General features: G+C 42.1%; 1 protein-coding gene and 1 pseudogene across 1 annotated transcript; both read right to left on the reverse strand.

Moving 5' to 3' along the window:
* Positions 1-634: 634 nt before the first annotated feature.
* Positions 635-4255, reverse strand: LOC104446024 (annotated as a pseudogene).
* Positions 4256-4306: 51 nt separating this feature from the next.
* Positions 4307-7866, reverse strand: LOC104443803 (oxalate--CoA ligase). The gene is made up of 2 exons (XM_010057330.3): positions 7514-7866; positions 4307-6962 (listed from the first exon to the last, which is right to left on the reverse strand). The coding sequence occupies exons 1-2, from the start codon at positions 7715-7717 to the stop codon at positions 4830-4832; spliced, it is 2337 nt and encodes a 778-aa protein (XP_010055632.2). The 5' UTR covers positions 7718-7866; the 3' UTR covers positions 4307-4829.
* Between the last annotated feature and the right edge of the window lie 10591 nt (positions 7867-18457).

Raw genomic sequence — 18457 nt, forward strand, 5'->3', positions numbered from 1 at the left:
GCCTACCATCCGCAAGGCGCTTGCCTAAAAGCCAAACGCACGGACATATGCAACATCTTGCTTGAAGATGACATACAAACATGTATGCAACACTAAAAGAGGCATCATTGCTTGCACTTAGAGCGAGGCATCTGCCCAAAACCCCAAGCATCCCAGGCGAGACCTTCCGATCAATACTACGTAGGGACTGCAGCATCTTCAAGGGGAGTTTGTGAAGCTTTGCCTTTGCCTTCAAGTTCAGAACGGCCATTGCCTCTTCAATTGAATGCCGAGAAGTAGCAATGGGATGAGCACACCACAGCCCCGCAGTCATCAAGGCCTCTGCCTGTTTCTTGTCGAAACCCTTGCTGAGCCTCTCGTCCACCGCATGGACCAACTTCCTGGGCCCATATTGCTCCCATAACTACTCTACAAGGCCTATTGGGTCTCGATTCGGGTCAACGACTTTTCTCCCAGAACCTATTTCCAAAAGGACAACTCCAAAACTGTAGATATCGGTTTCCTTACAAAGCTTACCGGTTATACAGTATTATTCCGACGCCACATAACCTGGTGTTCCTAGCAATTCAGTTGTTTTTGGGCCTCTGGCATGGTTTATTAGCCTAGCCAATCCAAAATCTCCCTATTTGGCGTTGAACTTTTCATCAAGCATAGTGTTGCTGGATTTAATATCCTTATGAATTACGCATTGATCATATTGTTCAAGAAAGTAGTATCGTGCGGAGGCCAATCCTAGAGAAATGTTGTACCTCCTTTCCCACGTCAACGAGGATCTGCCTTTAAACAGATGATCCCCCAAGCTACCTTCTCTCATGAATTCGTAAACCAAGACAAATTTATTTGCCTCGTGACAATAGCCTATAAGTGGCACCAAGTTTTTGTGCCTAAGTTGGCTTGACGTCATCACCTCGGATTTATACTCCTTTATCCCTTGGTGCGAATCAGAGTTCATTATCTTCACGGCGACCTGTGTGCGAGCGTCTCTTATGTGCCCTTCATACACGTCGCCGAAACCTCCTTTTCCCAGAATCTTGCCATCTGCAGTCGCGATAATCAACTCTTCAGAGGAGAACTTCTTCGGTCCACTAAACTTTTCAAACTCTATGGTTAATTCCGAGCTATGGCCGCCTTCTTCTCCACCTCTGTCTCGGTTTCGTTCTCTTCTGTTGTCTTATTTGCCTCTGGATTATTCTTATAACACTCGGTCACGTTCAGTCCCCTTAGACACACTTCACCGCTCACACCCGCCCCCAGTATGACCCCATGCTCGTCCAAAATCGCCATCTCCCGCCCCACGGGTCTCCCAACCGACCCAGGCTCATGCTCACCATCTTCGGGCAAGGGTTTTGAAGCCATCGGGTGAGTAGCCTCTGTCATTGCATAAGCCTCGAGCACAGTTGCACCAAATGCCTCCTTGAGCCGAGCCCGGATAGAGGTCGCGAGTGATGCGCTGCAGCTTGTTATGAATCGAAGCTTCGGGTAAGTTGGCTCTAGCTTGCTGAGGTGGTGGTCCAGGATGATCTGGTGGAACATAGCGTGTGCTGTGTACAGCGTGGCATTGTATGAAACCATATCTGCCAAAAATGTGGGCGCCGAGAACCTAACTGCCGCCAGGAGGGCCATGGCAGCTCCAGAAGCTAAAGAGCTCAATAATCCAGCAACTAAGCTGTGCACATGGAACAACGGAAGCACAATCACGGTAGAGTCTGGCTCTGTTAGTTTGTACACCCGCTTGATGTTCTGAACCGATGAAGCCAAATTGCGCTGAGTTAGCAGCAAGCGTTTGAGCGACTCGTAGTGCCAGACGCGTGCAAGAAAAGAGCTACATCCGAGGGATCGTTGACTACTTTGGACATCAAGTCGAGGCTCGGCTCTACGTCAGTGGAAGAGAGAGTGATTCTTGAACCGGTGGAGTGAAGCTTGGCAGTCATGTGGGGGATGTTAAGCTTGGAAGCAGCAGAATGAGCCCGTCGGTTTCCTTTTTGCGGTGTCAAGAGGAGCTTCGGTTCTGAGTTGGAAAGGTAGAACTTGAACTGCTTCACTGTGTAGATGGGGTTGAGCGAAGCTGCTGTGGCTCGGCAACGGATTACTGCCAGAAACAGGATCACAAACTGCAAAACAAACGCAGATTTTCCAATCAGCGAAGTATCACGCTATCCCGGTGGAATGGAGATGCCACACACGTATTTGCAGAATATGCAGACAACTAGTTCGTCGCCGTTTGATTTCATTAATACCATCCATCTCCTTTTGATAAGCTTTGACCTTGTTTGACGATGAATCGATGCTTGTACATCCCAAAAAACGATGCTTGTCCATCCCAAAAAACAGCCTTTGGACGCGATAGAAAACGCTCTTTATGCTCTTCCCAAGTCAATTTGTTCCTGTTCAATTCACACCACGCGCTCACAGAAATTTCATGCCTTAGATGCAATTTTTTCAGTAGAAATCGACACCATTTCCGTTGCTCTGTTCTGGAAGTACTGTAAAACTCCAAGAAACATCTTCTTCTTTTTCTTTTCAAGCTATTTCCCAGTCAATCTTTCACAAGTGATCAATGTCATCACCAGAAATTCATAGTCACTGCAATCTTCCAGATATTGCATTCTCGAATTTAAACAGCATTATCCAGGCTCGCGAACAGACTCGAGATGATCCAAACATACCTCGACAGTGTTGGGGAAAGCGAGCACGACGTCGTCAGCGGCACCGATGCCAGAGGCAGTGAGCAGCACGGCGGCGTGGTCAACAAGCCCCTGCAGCCGCGCATGCGTCAGGTCAAAGTCCCTGCAGGCAGAGACGGCTATCCTGCCATGAAATTCTGACGCCGCCTTATTCAACAGGCCCGTGAGCGCAAGTTCCTCCCCATCGCTAAATACAGGGAACCGATTGCAATTCCAGTTGAAGACAGCACCACAATCGCTTGGCGAGACTGAGAAGAAAAGAACGACGAGAACGTGCGCACGAAGGGGAATGGGGAAACTGAGAGCGCTCGATGACGGAGGAGGAGCGCGGAGGGTTGCGTACGCATATGGGATGGAGACAAGACGAGAGGGACGGAGGGGAGGGAAGTTGGAACGATCGAGGTGGCTTCCCGGCCAGTGCGAGCTCGGTGAAGGTGTCTTCGCTGCTGCTGGAGCATGCAAAAGTCAAAGGGAGTATCCACAGTTCTACCACGTGTTTCAAACTGAGGATGTCAACGGTTTGGTTTGGTTTAGTTTGAATTTTTGATTTTTTTGATTTTATTTTTTTAACTCTGCTCAAGCTTACTTTCCTTACGGATCAAGAAAACTCACTTTCCTACTTTTTTGTTTATATATTTTTATTTCTTTTCCTTTCCGCAAAATATATCTCTCTCTGGTTGTCATCTTCTTCTCGGTCTTGCTTCTTGAGCCCGACCGATTGTCTCTCCTCCCCCACTCCATATTGGGAGAGTCAAAAGCCAAACCGAAAACCAAACTGAACCAAAAATCAAATCGAACCGAACTGAAAAGTTCGATTTTTTTCTATTTGGTTCGGATAATATTAAAAAAATCGAAATTTTTTAACTTATTCGGTTTTTATTGGTTTGGTTAACCGAACCAAATTGATAAAATCTAAAAATTTCATACCTTCTTTCACCTTATTTTCTTCATCAAATACCTTTTCATTTTATTTTTTTCTTTGATTTAAATAAATCATTTTTTTATTTGTTTCTTCTTATTTTTCATTAGTCAGTCGCTGGCCATCGTGGCAGCCAATGATTGGCCAGAGTCGAGCTGGAGCCTCGCCACGGTTGGCAGGCTCGAGCTAGCCATATTTTGACAAGGTCGAGCTTTGTCAGCCTATGGCAAGGCCAAGCTCACCCAATGTTGACAAGCCCGAGCCCCTCCGGATCCAACCACTTGGGCGGGGCTTGAGCCTTGTCGAAGGTTGCTAGACATTGGTCAAGCTTTGGCGACCTCCGGTAGCTCACTGGTGTCTGGCGAGCTCGAGCTCGGCGGTATCAGGCGAGCTCGGCCTCACCACAAGCCAACGAGACTTGACTTCACCAAAATGATAAAAGCACAAAGAAATGGTGAAGTCGTTGTGCTTGCATTCCCGAACACCATGTTGTCTGTATCGCTATTATGTTTCCCTCATTCCCAATAATGTTTTGCTATTAGTTGTGAGAATCAAAGGGTACTTCAGTTCACTAATTGGCAAGTATCTTATCACACTATTCTAAGTGCAAATGTGCATATACAACATTAAAAGAGACACCATTGCCCGCCATCTGTGAGGCACTTACCTAAATGCCAAATGCACAAACATATACAACATCTTGCTTAAAGATGACTTACAAACATATATGTAACAATAAAAGAGCCATTAGACCTAAGCAAGTCCTTAAAGGGTTTCATCTTGATTCAATCTGGACCTCGAGACTTCCAAGATATAAAGTACTTAGAAGGTATTCCCCTTTCCTAGAGAAAACAAATATACAAAGGGAAACTTAGGGGGTGTTAGGTGCACAGGCATCGGCATATTAAAATAATGAACGCAATCCTATTGGCCCACCTAAGTTACCAAGCAGTAGGGGTGGCCCCAACATGGAAGCAAAAACTTCCTGCTGCTTGGTGAGGTTACCCCAAAACTAGACACCAATAACCCACGTAGTACCCCGGTTACAAGAAACACAATTCTAAGCACGAGTGCACATATACAACATTACAAGAGACACCATTGCCTGCCATCTGCGAGGCACTCGCCTAAAAGCCAAACGCGCAGACATATACAACACTAGATGAAATGCAAACATGTAACACTAGAAGAGGCAACATTGTTTGCACTAAGAGGGAGGCATCTGCTCAAAACCCCAAGCATCCAGGCGAGACCTTCCGATCAATTCTATGTGGGGACTGCGTTATCTTCAAGGGGAGTTCGCGAGGCTTTATCTTTGCCTTCAAGTTCAAAACAGCCATTGCGTCTTCAATCGAAGGCCGAGAAGTAGCCGTGGAATGAGCACACCACAGCCCCACCATCATCAAGGCCTCCGCCTGTTTCTTGTCAAAATCCTTGCCGAGCCTCGAGTCCACCGCATGGGCCAACTTATCGGGCCCATATTGCATCCATAACCACTGTGCAAGGCCTGGGCCTAGTTCTGAGTCGATGACCCTTCTCCCTGATCCTATTTCTAAAAGGACGACTCCAAAACTGTAGACATCAGTTTCCTTACTTGCCCTACCCGTTACACAGTATTCCGGAGCCGCATAACCCCATGTTCCTATCAGTTGAGTCGTTATTGGCCCTCTGGCATGGTCTACTAGCCTAGCCAATCCAAAATCTCCCAATTTGGCATTGAACTTTTCATCAAGCATGACGTTGCTGGACTTGATATCCCTATGGATCACATATTGATCACATTGTTCATGCAAGTAATATAGTGCCAAGGCTAATCCCTTAGCGATTCTGTACCTACTTTCCCAATTCAACAAGGTTCCTCCATTAAACAAATGATCCTCCAAGCTACCATTACTCATGAATTTGTATACTAGGATGAATTTATCCGCCTCGTGACAATAGCCTATAAGTGGCACCAAGTTTTTATGCCTAAGTTGGCTTAACGCCATCACCTCGGATTCATACTCCTTTATCCCTTGGCCCGAATTAGAGGTTAATTCCTTCACGGCGACGTGTGTGCAAGCGTCTCCTATGTGCCCTTCGTACACGACGCCAAAACCTCCTCTTCCCAGAATCTTGCGATCTGCAATTGCGATCATCAACTCTTCATAGGAGAACTGCTTTGGTCCACTGAACTTTTCGAACTTTACGGTTAATTTCAAACTAGGGCCGCCTTCTTCTTCACCTCTCTCGGTCTCGGTTTTGTTCTCTTTGGTTGTCTTAGGTGCATTATTTCCCTCTGGCGTATCATTGCTCCGGTATGCACTGGCGACTTCTAACTTATCTGGTAAAAATCTCGACCTCAAGAGCCCAGCATCCGAACGAATATATCCAACACGACCCGTATGAAACAACCTGAACCGGAAGGCCTGCTTATTTGACTTTGGATTGTTCTTATAGCCCTCGGTCACGTTCAGTCCCCTTATGCACACTTCACAGCTCACGCCCGCCGCCGCCGCCTGTATGGCCCCATGCTCATCCGAAGTCGTCATCTCCTGCCCCACCGGTCTCCCAACTGACCTCGGCTCTTGCTCACCATCTTCAGGCAAGGGGTCTGAAGCCGTCAGGCGAGTAGCCTCCGTCATTGCATAAGCCTCGACCACGGGTGCACTAAATGCCTCCTTGAGCCGATCCCGGATAGAGGGCGCGAGTGACACGCTGCAGCTCACTATGAATCGAAGCTTTGGGTAAGCCGGCTTTGGCTTGCTGAGGTGGCGGTCCAGGATGATCTGGTGGAGTGAAGCGTCTGCCGTGTACCATGTTGCATTGTATGACTTCATATCTCCCAAAAATGTGGGCACCAAGAACCTAACAACTGCCGGGAGGGCCACAGCAGCTCCGGCAGCTAAAGAGCTCAATAATCCAGCAACTAAGCTGTGCACATGGAACAACGGAAGCACAATCACTGTAGAGTCCGACTCCGTTAGTTCAAACTCCCACTTGATGTTCCGAACCGATGAAGCCAAATTGCGCTGAGTTAGCAGCATGCGTTTAGGGCAGCCCGTGGCGCTGGAGGAATGCAAGAGCAGAGCTATATCCGAGGGATCGTTGACAACTTTGGACATCGAGTCAAGGCTTGGCTCTACGTCAGTCGAAGAGAGGGTGATTCTGGAATTCGCAGAGTGAAGCTTGGCGGTTAGGCGGGGGATGTTAAGCTCGGAAGCAGCCGATCGAGCCCGTAGGTTACCTTCTTGTGGTATCAATAGGAACTTCGATCTCGAGTGGGAAAGGTAGAACTTGAACTCCTTAGCTGTGTAGATGGGGTCAAGCGGAGCTGCCGTGGCTCGGCAACGGATTACCGCCAGAAACAGGATCACAAACTGCAAAACAAACACCTATTTCCGATCAGCAAAGCATCACACCAGTCCCGGCGGAATGGAGATACCGCACATGTATTTGCAGAATATGCAGATACCGATCACAAGCTTGTCAACGTTTGATTTCTTTAAAACCATCCGTCTCCTTTTGATAAGCTTCGACTTTGTTTTACGATGAATCGATGCTTTTACATCCCAAAAAACAACCTTTGGACACGACGGAAAACCGCTCTTCATGCTCTTCCCAGTTCAATTTGTTGCCGTTCAAATCACACCACGCGCTCGCAGAAATTTCACGCCTCAGATGCAATCTTTTTTTATAGAAATCGACACCGTTTCCGTTGCTCTGTTCTTGCAGTACTGTAAACTCCAAGAAACATCTAGTTTTTTTCTCTTTTTTCAAGCTATTTCCCAGTCGATCTTTCACAAGTTATCAATCTCATCATTAGAAAAATTCATTGTTACCGCGAATCCAAACATCATCATCAGGGAATTTTTCGCATTTGAAATTCACATCACCACAAGGACAAAAAACTCACGCGAGACATACATACCTCGATGGTGTTCGGGAATGCAAGCGCAACGACGTTGCCAGCAACGATGCCGGAGGCGGCGAGGAGCGCAGCAGCGTGGTCAACGAGCTCCCGCAGCTGTGCGTGCGTCAGGCCGAACTTCCCACAGGCGGAGACGGCTCTCCTGTCGGGGAAATCCTGCGCCGCCTTCTTCAGCAGGCCCGTGAGCGTAAGTTCCTCCCCCATCGCCAAATCACAGGGAACCGGCCGGAACCGATCCGCAACCGAACTGAAGAGCGGGCACCACGATCGCCTGGCAAGACCGAGGAGGAAAGATAAACGAAGAGAAGGGCGGAGGGTGGTTGCGTGTGTATGTAGGATGGAGACGAGACGAGAGGGAGGGAGGGAACAGTCGAGGTGGCTCCGCGGCCGGTGGGAGCTCGGCGAAGGTGGCGACGTGAGGTTTAACGGGTCAAAGGCTGGAGTAAAGCCCCGTGGCAGCGAACTGGCCTTCCTGACGGTGACGTCTTCGCTGCAGTTGGATCAAGCAAAAGTCAAAGGGACATTCCGCGATTCCCCCGCCCCCTGGAAGCTAGAGTCAACGGTTCTGCTCGGTTCAGATGTTCGGTTTTCTTATGTTTTTTTAATCCTGCTTGAACTCACTTTCCTTCATTATTTTTACTTATCTTTATTTCTTTTCTTCTCCATCTTGCTCTCTACCGCTCCACCAGGTCCACCACCAACACTCAATCCTCCATCGCCTTCACAATCTCCCAGACCTTCTTCTCTCCACCTCTTCCCCAAACTCCCACGGCCACCTCCGAGAGGAGCAACGATGGCTCCGCGAGGCTCCGCGAGGAGCAGCGATGGGCCTGCGAGAGGGAGTCCCTCCTTGGCGTGATCGCCAGGCTGAAGCTTCGGATTCAAGGCCCTAGAACGCGGAATTCAAATTCAGAGAGGGCGATCCGGAAGGGGGCGAACGTGGCTGCACCGTTGCATGTTTTGCAGGAGAGGAATTTAATCGCGGAGAGGGGATTGAGCGCGAGTCTGATGCTAAATAATCCAAAACGAAAAATAAGAACGGTTATTTTTTTTACTATCCAAATCAAACATGCATGAAATTTCGGTTCGGTTTCGAATCAATTTTCTGGTTCGATTTTGACACCCCTACTATAAATTGAAATTTCGGTTCGATTTCAAATCAATTTTCTGGTTCGGTTTTGACACCTCTGCTATAAATGGACAGCATTAGTGCCCCATCATGAGTTAAAAGATTTCAGCTTTCCATATGGGAACAATGGGGACTGCCATTGGACCGCTCACAAGCCAGTAAAAAGCCCAAATGGGAAAAATATGGAAATGAGTCTCCATAAGTGAACTGGATGTCAATTTGTACGGCAGCAGAACTTTTTAAGTAGAAGCATCAGCAAATTGGCAGCTTCGCGAGCACGTTGAACGACGTGGGACATATAGCAGAGGATGTGAAAATGAAGCCTTGGAAATCCAAGAATTTATCTATTGTTCATGATGTTGCTTCTGCTATCAAAATTCTGACATTAAAAGATCGGATGAAACACAGAAAGGTAAGGAACCAATTTATTGAACCTAATACTGTGCATAATTCATAATACTTTAGTGAAATAATAAATAAAAAAAAGGACATCGGGCTAAGATTTTGATTGAGGGGGGTAAAACAAGTCACGCCTCTGATGTAAAGGTTTCTTCCCAATACTTAGAACAAACACCCTCAAATTTTCCTGTTTTAGAAAGCTTGTCAATGAAAACTTTCATTTGCACGGCCTGATTATAGACAACAGAAAGGATCAAGGAAATTTATAAATAGCATGTCGAAAAAGCTATAGAAAATATTGGTTTAAAGGAGATGCATGTCAGGATTGCTGCTACGTAACCAGTCAAGAGGGCAACCAACCACAAATCCAAGTAACAAGAATTTAGAGACATGCATATATACAAGGAAATAGGAACCCAATCAAGCCCCAAGTAGAAACATTTCCAAGACAATGCAAGATTACTTCATGTACAGTTATCAATAAGGATATTGTAATCCAAGACTGAGAAACAATAAGACGATTGATTACAACATGGCCTAACTCTCTAAGAAACCTCAAAACCTTAGGTTCAATCTCAATTCTGCCTAGAACATTTTTTTGTCTAAAAAAATCTCCAAATTTCAGTCTACCCCCAAATATACCTACACTTCCAAAAATCAACACTGTTTTCTTCGAGATTATCTACATTAGGGCCATTAAAAGGTTTATCATCAAAATTTGCACCATCATCAACACTCTCACCATCATATGGAACAATAGTATCTTGAAGTTATTAATACTAAAGAAACCAACAATGATTTTTATGGAAGCGATGGCAGATTTACGACTAGAGTGAAAGTTGGGATCTTTTTTTAGACAAAAATAGAGTTCGTGGCAAAATTAAGATTGGCCCTAAAGTTAAGAGTCTTTTTAGGGAATCAACCCCAAAACTTAAGGTATATTCTAATTGAGATACCAGGGTCTGATGATTCTAGCCCAAATAAACATAACGCAATGGCAATATCCCCTCTTATAGATGGGGAACTAATGAGGCAAGAAATTAAAGATACTAATTTAGGGTATAAGCAATAACAAATACCAAGCTTAAGCAAAACCAACACCGAGAAACTACTCATTGTTGAGGTCCTTCACACAACAACACTCATAGTTGGAAGCCAAACCGAGTGCAATTAACAAAAAGCTCCAGTCAACCCAAACACTTAAATTGGAAAAACTTCTTTATAGGACACATCCATACAGTAATTCCCATAGGAACAATTCCTCCAAGAAATGGAGATACTAACACAAAAGCAGGCTGAAAGGTAGACTTACCAGACTTTAAAGATCAGTCACCATCAAGTCAATATTTATCTTCTTCCTAAGCAGAACGCTGCAATTATGGCAACAACAAAGACTATTTCACAGGTGACATTCACGCATACCACAAAAAGGTTAGGATCCCAAAAAAGAAAATGGAAAAGTCCTCCAGAGAGACAAGTTGCAGCAAATTCATGACTTCTAAGTTCCATCCTTATGAACATCATTAAGATAAACAACATCCGTACCAATCATCAAATGCAATCATCCTTTGGTTTATATTATCCACAACTCAATTATCTGATTCAATGAGTCTGATGATAAATCATATGGAGATCTCAAACTCACTAGCCCATGTACAACTTTACCTTCTATGCACCGAAGTGCATTCCGATGCTCAATTTCTATGGATATAAAATGCACAGGAATTGATAAAAACATATATTACAATTCATCTTGCCCAAAGTATGATACAATGCTCATGAATGGTAATAGGGGCAACGCAATCTTGTTACCCGAATCCAACCCAGCAAGTCCAACATACTTTTCGCCGACATCCAAGCCTAGCGAGCGGCCTTTTTTTCTTCCTATTCACCATCAATACGTCTTGGAACAAGCTCAAAGGTTTCACGTCCCTCATCTACAAACACAATGGACCCCGTTGACAAACTTCACTTAATGACCTAAGCTACATGCCTGGAAAATTAAGCAGAGACCAAACGGAAATATCCAAGGATTCAAGCGAGGCAGTAATGACAGAGAGATGAACTCTCATGAAGCAAATCGAACACCCATCAATATATCCATCACTCTTACTATTCGTAGTTTGCCAATAAAGTGATACGACTGGGAGCAGCACACTATATTCAGTCCCTCGAATGTACGTTCGCTTGCTTTCTATTTCAAAGTAGCTAGATCACCGTGCCACATGAGGTCGTGTTCACTGAGGCAGTAAGACAAACGCTTGGTAAGGACTGCCACGTATCAGAGCCACACGCGGACCACTTCGTCCACTTATGGCACCGCCAGGACAACTTCTCTTCCCGAAGGAAATGCGACGGCTTGCTTGGATGTCGCCTGCTCTTCTCCTCCTCCGCCGCCCGAACGGCAAGCTCGTGATTCAATCAATGAAGGTGGGGAATTGTCCGGTCAGTTTGTGCTGAGTTTCTTACACTCCTCATCGCCTCCTTGGTACGTTCGTGACTTCCATCGTTTTCTCTTTCGCTGTCCTTTTGGGGGGTTTCGATTTCAAGAACACAGAGAAATTGCACTAAGACAGTGAAAACTTCCTCGTAACCGACCTTTTTCAAAATCTCTTTTACTCGCCGACTCGAGGTTGGGCCGGTTTAACCATCGGGAGCCGCCGGGTAGACCTGGTTTTATTCGAACGACTAGTCTTATATAGTTCGTTTTCTTTAAATCTAAGCTTTGGAAAGAAATAATGAAGCATTCGAATTGTTATGATGTTGGAAATGAACCCGTGTGGTTGAAGAGAAGTTCAAAAAAATAAAAATAAAATGATAAAATCTCATATATCTAAAATATACGTAAAATATATGAAGGATATACAAAATGAAAAATTACATTGATACTTTTAGTTAAAGTCGGTATTAGTAATTTTTATTCCATTTTCGCTCTAAAGCAATAAAAGAAATGGGGCTAAACAAAAACAATCAAAAATGCGATTGGTTAGGACACATGAACAAATCTAACTTCTTTATATCATTCGGCACTTGAAAAAATTAGATATACTTAATTGATCTTCCTTCTAAAATACATTATCTTATTTACGGGTGCTTGAGGGTTTCTATAATCAGAGACCAACAATTTAAGTCGAATAATTAAGGGATAGTCCTAAATACTTTATATTTGGGAGAATTACCAAAAAGTCCTAAACCTATTGCAATTGTGCCAATTCGATCCTAAACTTTTTTTTTTTTTGCCAATTTAGTCCTAAACCTTTTATAAATGTGCCAATTCAGTCCTTCCGGCCAAAATTGGCCTGGAGCCGACGTGGACGCCGGCCTAGACATACTGGCGAACCAATTTTTAATAATTTTTTCGATTTTTTTAATTTTTTTTTTCGAATTTTTTTTTTTGATTTTTTACCTCCTTCTTCCTCTTAGCCGGCCGCGCGGCCGGAGAGGGCCGCGAGGCTGACCTCGCCGCCACCGGCGAGGCTCGCCCGCCGGCCACCGGCGGGCGAGCCTCGCCCGGCGACGGCGAGGCCGCCGTCGCCCGGCCCAAGGCGAGGCTCGGCCTCGCCCGGCCATGGCGAGGTCGAGCCTCGCCGGATCCGGGCGACGGCGGCCTCGCCTTCGCCGGCGGCGGGGGCGAGCCTCGCCCGGCGGACGACGAGGCCGCGGTCGCCCGGCCCAAGGCGAGGCTCGCCGCTGGGCGTGGCGGGGCGAGCCTCGCCAGACTGGCGACGGCGGCCTCGCCGTCGCCGGGCGAGGCTCGCCGCGCGGGGCAAGCGAGGGCGAACCTCGCCAGCCGACGGCGAGGCGGCCGTCGCCCGGCAAGGCGAGGCTCGGCCTCGCCGATCCGGCGACGGCGGCCTCGCCGGCCACTAGCAAGGCCGTAACCAGATCTGGCGAGGCTCGCCGCATGGCCGGGGCGAGGCCGAGCCTCGCCTTGGCCGGGCGACGGCGGCCCTCGCCGTCGCCGGGCGAGGCTCGCCGCGCGATGGCCGGGGCGAGCCTCGCTGGCCGGCGAGGTCGGCCTCGCCGCCCTCGCCTCGGCGGCGCCGGCGCGAGGGAAGAAGGAGGTAAAAATCAAAAAAAAAAAAAAAAATCGAAAAAAAATCGAAAAAAATTAAAAAAATTATTTAAAAATTGGTTCGCCGGCCACTGTCTCCGGCCGGCCACGCTGTCCGGCCGGCCAATTTTGGCCGGAAGGACTGAATTGGCACATTTATAAAAGGTTTAGGACTAAATTGGCAAAAAAAAAAAAAAAAAGTTTAGACCGAATTGGCACAATTACAATAGGTTTAGGACTTTTTTGGTAATTCTCCCCTTTATATTTCAAATTCGCTTTTCATGATCTCAATTTTGCATAAGAATATGCCTTTAAATGGCAAAATGTATATCGATTTATAGTATATCATCACATATAGCTTTCATGTTTAGTTATATAAATCAATTATAAGATATTTCACATGCTTATTTCATAAGAATCGAGGATCAAAAATATCAAGTAATGACCATTTTCAAGTTAATTCAAAAAAGCAAAATTGATTGTCACTCTCAACTTTTGGTAATTTAAGAGCGACGACATTCATCAACATATCATGCCTTTGAAGGATCTTTGTTGAATGGTCAAATGCAGAATCAAAATTTTAATTTTAGTATTTAAATTGACAAAAAAAAAAGAACTATAGCAAGTGTTCTCTAATAGTGATCAAAGATTTTTTTTTTCTTAAGTCTTAAAATTCACCTATTAACTCTAGTACCCAAAAGGAAAGAGAAGATAACGATAAGAAAAAGAACTTGCCTACCTACTTTCCAACATTAAAGGAATATATATATATATATATATATATATATATATATATATATATATATATTTGTGTGTGTGGGTTCCATCACCCTTTAATTATGCCCACTACATTCATTTTAATATATATAGCATTTTAGAGTCACGATGTAATGGGTTTAGCTACCCAAGCAACGCTTATATAGGATACGAATCTTTAATGGCTAGATCTTTTAAACGAGATGGTGAGCTATGTAGGTTTTGAAAGTAAATCTAATAATTAAAAAAAGAGTTTGATAACGGTCCCAAATTGAAGTTTGAAATGGCAAACTAGACCTACTTTTATTCGAGCAACTAGGCTACATGAGATCGTAAACTTCTCAAATAGGGTACTTAAACTTAAATCAGTCAAACAAATGGGTTAGGTTGAATCAAAAAACTGTCCAACTCATAACACAATAAAATAGCTATTCATACTCAAACCAATTTGGGCTCCAATTCTTAATAATGTTTCCTCCTTAAATTGTTGTCTCTAAAAAATGGGCGACTCCATGGACCAGCTCTTCAAGTTAGTAAGGGAGCTCATGTGCTCGAATCGAGCTGTGGGCTAAGATTTCATGTGGCCAATAAAAAACGTGAAGACATAGGTGAGCACCATACTAATGAATGAGAATACCTATGGGGACAATTCAATGAGCCAAGTTATGAGACCATGAAAATGGCAATGAGGTGAAGGATAGCGAATCTTGCCCGAGTGATGAGCAATGCCCAAGTTTCTCATGAACCGATTTGCTTTTAGGCATCGGCGGCCATAGTTGCCGAAGTACAATTATTAGCCTACCATCTCTCTCTCTCTTTTCTCCATTTTGATATGATTGACACCAAACTTATACCAACTCAACCCATATTACTAATACCCATTTATTTAACATATTTTAAGATATTAGCAAATATGTTATTTGGATAAAATTTTACATCACATTTAAAAAGTAAAATATTATAATAAAAAGATGTTAGCAAATAAAACAAAAAATTAAGAAAACCTAAAATTAAAAAATTCATTTAAAAAAATAGAAGTATCATATTAAAATCCTTATCCACGATGATATACGTGATGCTTAATTAGTCTTCACCAACTCTCGAATATGGTGCAATGAAAATGGGTTTGAGTGCAGATGTTTCCAACCCATTAAGATTCCCCCATGCAGTTCGACACTTGTCTTTTGGACCCGTTTGAACCTATTTGTAAAATTTTAAATAACTCATTTATGACCTAACCCATTAATCGAATTACAAAATGGGTCTGCTTAAATTTCATATGATATTGGAACCATGGGATCTTGAGTTTAATTACTCACATGTCTCTTCCACACCTTTTTTACAACTCCATTCTAGTATAAAGTTTCCTGATGAGGACAATATCAGTGTTGTAACTATCCTACAAAGTCTATCTTGATGTCAAAATTCTGCAATCGATTATTTAAGCATCATATTTTTTAAAAGTATACACATAAATGACTTTTCTGACAACTTAGCTTGCTAAAGAAATTTATATTACATCATTTAATAATTAAAACCCGCTGAGCCCTTTTGAAAAACTCAAGCACAAAAGTGACCCTCCATAAATTTTGTCATTAGATAAGTGAAAAGCTCCTTGGATTCACCCGAAGTTGCTCTTTAAATACCGTCGATTTTGACAATGTTAATGTCTTTCACAATTGTCGTAGCAATTGCTCAATTATTAAGTGATAATATATGCCACGATGTTACATAAAGCATCGCGCTGACAAGACTGTTTTCATTGAAGGGGGATTCATCATTACGCTTTTAGCTCATACGGATCTATCGAATCAGCGTACTGTGGAATCATCATATTAATACTAATCATTGGAGATTTCATTCTGTTCCGTTGCTTTTGCCTGTACTAAACTAGGATTCGATGTCCGTCAATGTCAGAAAAGCAACACTAAAATCTTTTTTAGTTGATTCCATGCCGATGATGGGAACGTCCGTGCCATTATATTTCTCATTGTTTCTTCCTGTTTGCGTTACTTTCTTGCGATGCTCTTCTTGTTTGTTTGGTAAATCTTGTCTTATATGTGCAGATATCAGTGGAACAAACCATCAAATGTACAGTAATCCACACTTTAATAATACAGTTTTGAGATCTTCCATGTCTACAGGGATAATTATTCAAAAAATTATAAATTTATTATATAATGACTGATTTTTAAACATTTTAATTATATCAATTTAATCATAAATATTTTGATAATTTATCATTATAATCTTTTCAGTTAATTTTTAACATATGCCATTCTTTTAAATCATGTTTTTGTCAAATCTCGCTTGAGATAACATCAAGATTTGTGTAGATTTGCAATCAAGCTTCCTTTGTACAAGCCTATAATAAATGCATTTCTTTTTTGGTATTCACGTAATCTTCCTAGTTGCCCAAGGATTATTTCTCATAGTCTCATCGTAATAGAGTACTTAGAAAAAGATTATCATGCTAATAGTTGGCATAATCTGATAATATCTCCTTGTAGGGAAAAAAATCTCACTTTATAGTAGACAACATGGTTAGATCCAACCATTTGAATTATTTCTTTCCTAAGTTGAAAGATTTTGATCGATCTCTCTTATTTTATTAAGCCCCATCTCAGATGCACAAAGTTGCATCTGACCATATTCCTTGAAATAATATTTTGGCAAAACCAACTATGTGAAATTGTAGATCACACCAGATAAAACAAAGTCTGAATCAGTCGAAAACACAAAATTGAGGTATAAATTATCAAAAACAATGGGGATACTCAGCAAAATAATTATGTACATTTGTAGGTGCTAAGATACGTCTTAAACCATTTGTTCTTATATATATAAAGATATATAATAGAGCTTGATGACTATCACATAGATCATGTCAATAAAATTTCATATGATATTTGACAAAACTATCTACTAGTTATTAATCGCTACATGCAGAGGTTGTTTTGTTTTAGGTGGCATTGATATATGGCAAGTTCTATTACCATTGATATGATCCAAAGTATAAAGTGGAAAAACTCGTGAAGACTTGAAGGACCTTAATAGAGTGAATAAGTCGGGGAGAACCGGAAGTTTATATGACTTGGAGGTGCCATAATGTGAACAATTTGTGAAGTCTTATTCACTAAAGTATTCAGGAAGATCAAATGGAAAGCTATCCGTAAGTTAATTACCGGGAGGAAGTTTGGATAGACTCATAGATTGCTGATATGAGTAGCTTCATATATCACCTCAGATGAACGTGCATTGCCCGTATTTACAAATTATGATAATAAGACTATTAATATTTCTTTTGCAACTTCATATATCACTTAAGATAAATGTGCATTGCACGTGTTTATAGATTTTGATAAGCAGACCTAGATATTTATTTTGACTATCAATCTAAGCCTCAAGAAATATTTACAAAAAGCCATAGGTCGAACTCTGGAAGGGATAAACTTTGGTGAAAAGGATTATTTCCTAATATAAATAACTCTATTAATGGAAGCTACATTGGAAAGATTTAATTGTATAGGTGATCGGAGATTGTATTATTTATTTTCAACAGCTAAATTGATCTTCTTAGGCTACATTTGGTCATCTAAATTTCTAACCAAAATAAGACTGGATAGAATAAGATATGAAATTCGAAGATTTTACTATTTGGTGATTGTTGTAATAAAATTGAGTAAATTTACATTGTATCATCTATATTGTTTGGTTAAAACGCCATATCAATATAAATTAATCATAAATTTTACAGACGGAGATGGTAAAATTTCTCGTTCAACTTTCTTTTTATTTTATTTTTCTCTCTTTTTTTATTTTTATTTATTTCTTTCTTCCCTCTTCCATCATTCTCTAATAAAATTTTATTAATAGAAAATCGTATTGATGTACCTAAAATACCTAATAAATATAAATATATTTATATATTGAATTTTATATACAAGATAGAATTAAATTATAATATAAAATAAAAATGACATTAAAATTAAAAAAAAATTTTGAATTTCTTATATTAGAATTTAAATATTATTTGTATTCAAATATATATTTTAAACTTGTTAATCTAAGAATTGTTTTAGTTGAGAAAAACTTTCATATTATGGATATTAGAAATCATATATATCTTTATCTCACCTCCCCGAGTGGATAATTTTATCCAGCTTATATCTCATTTATATTCGACTTTATCTTATCTTGAGCATGTACTAAATGTAGGATATTATAAATTTTATCCTAACCACCAAACATAGCCTAAGATTATCCAAAAATTAGTTTGGTTACTAAAAACTATATAAGAAGATCAACACTTGCTGGAGAAATCATGAATCACAAGAATGACTACGCACTAAGAAAGCTTTACTCTTTGGTACACTCACACTGTTGTTAAGTTGTTGAGTGAGAAGTTCATTTTTTGAGAATATTTGTCATTGATTGTAATCTCATATGAGGAGTCTACGAATGCCATAGTAGTGTTTAGGATTTGGTAGTGCCATCTATCAGTTTTGGGTAGAAGAAACATAGCCTACGTTTTACCTTTTCAAAAAATTACTAGTGGATTCCAACCAATTGATAGCTATTAATTTAGAATAATGAACGTAACCTT

This window comes from Eucalyptus grandis, chromosome 5, assembly GCF_016545825.1.
Source record: "Eucalyptus grandis isolate ANBG69807.140 chromosome 5, ASM1654582v1, whole genome shotgun sequence".
NCBI classification, from domain to species: Eukaryota; Viridiplantae; Streptophyta; class Magnoliopsida; order Myrtales; family Myrtaceae; genus Eucalyptus; species Eucalyptus grandis.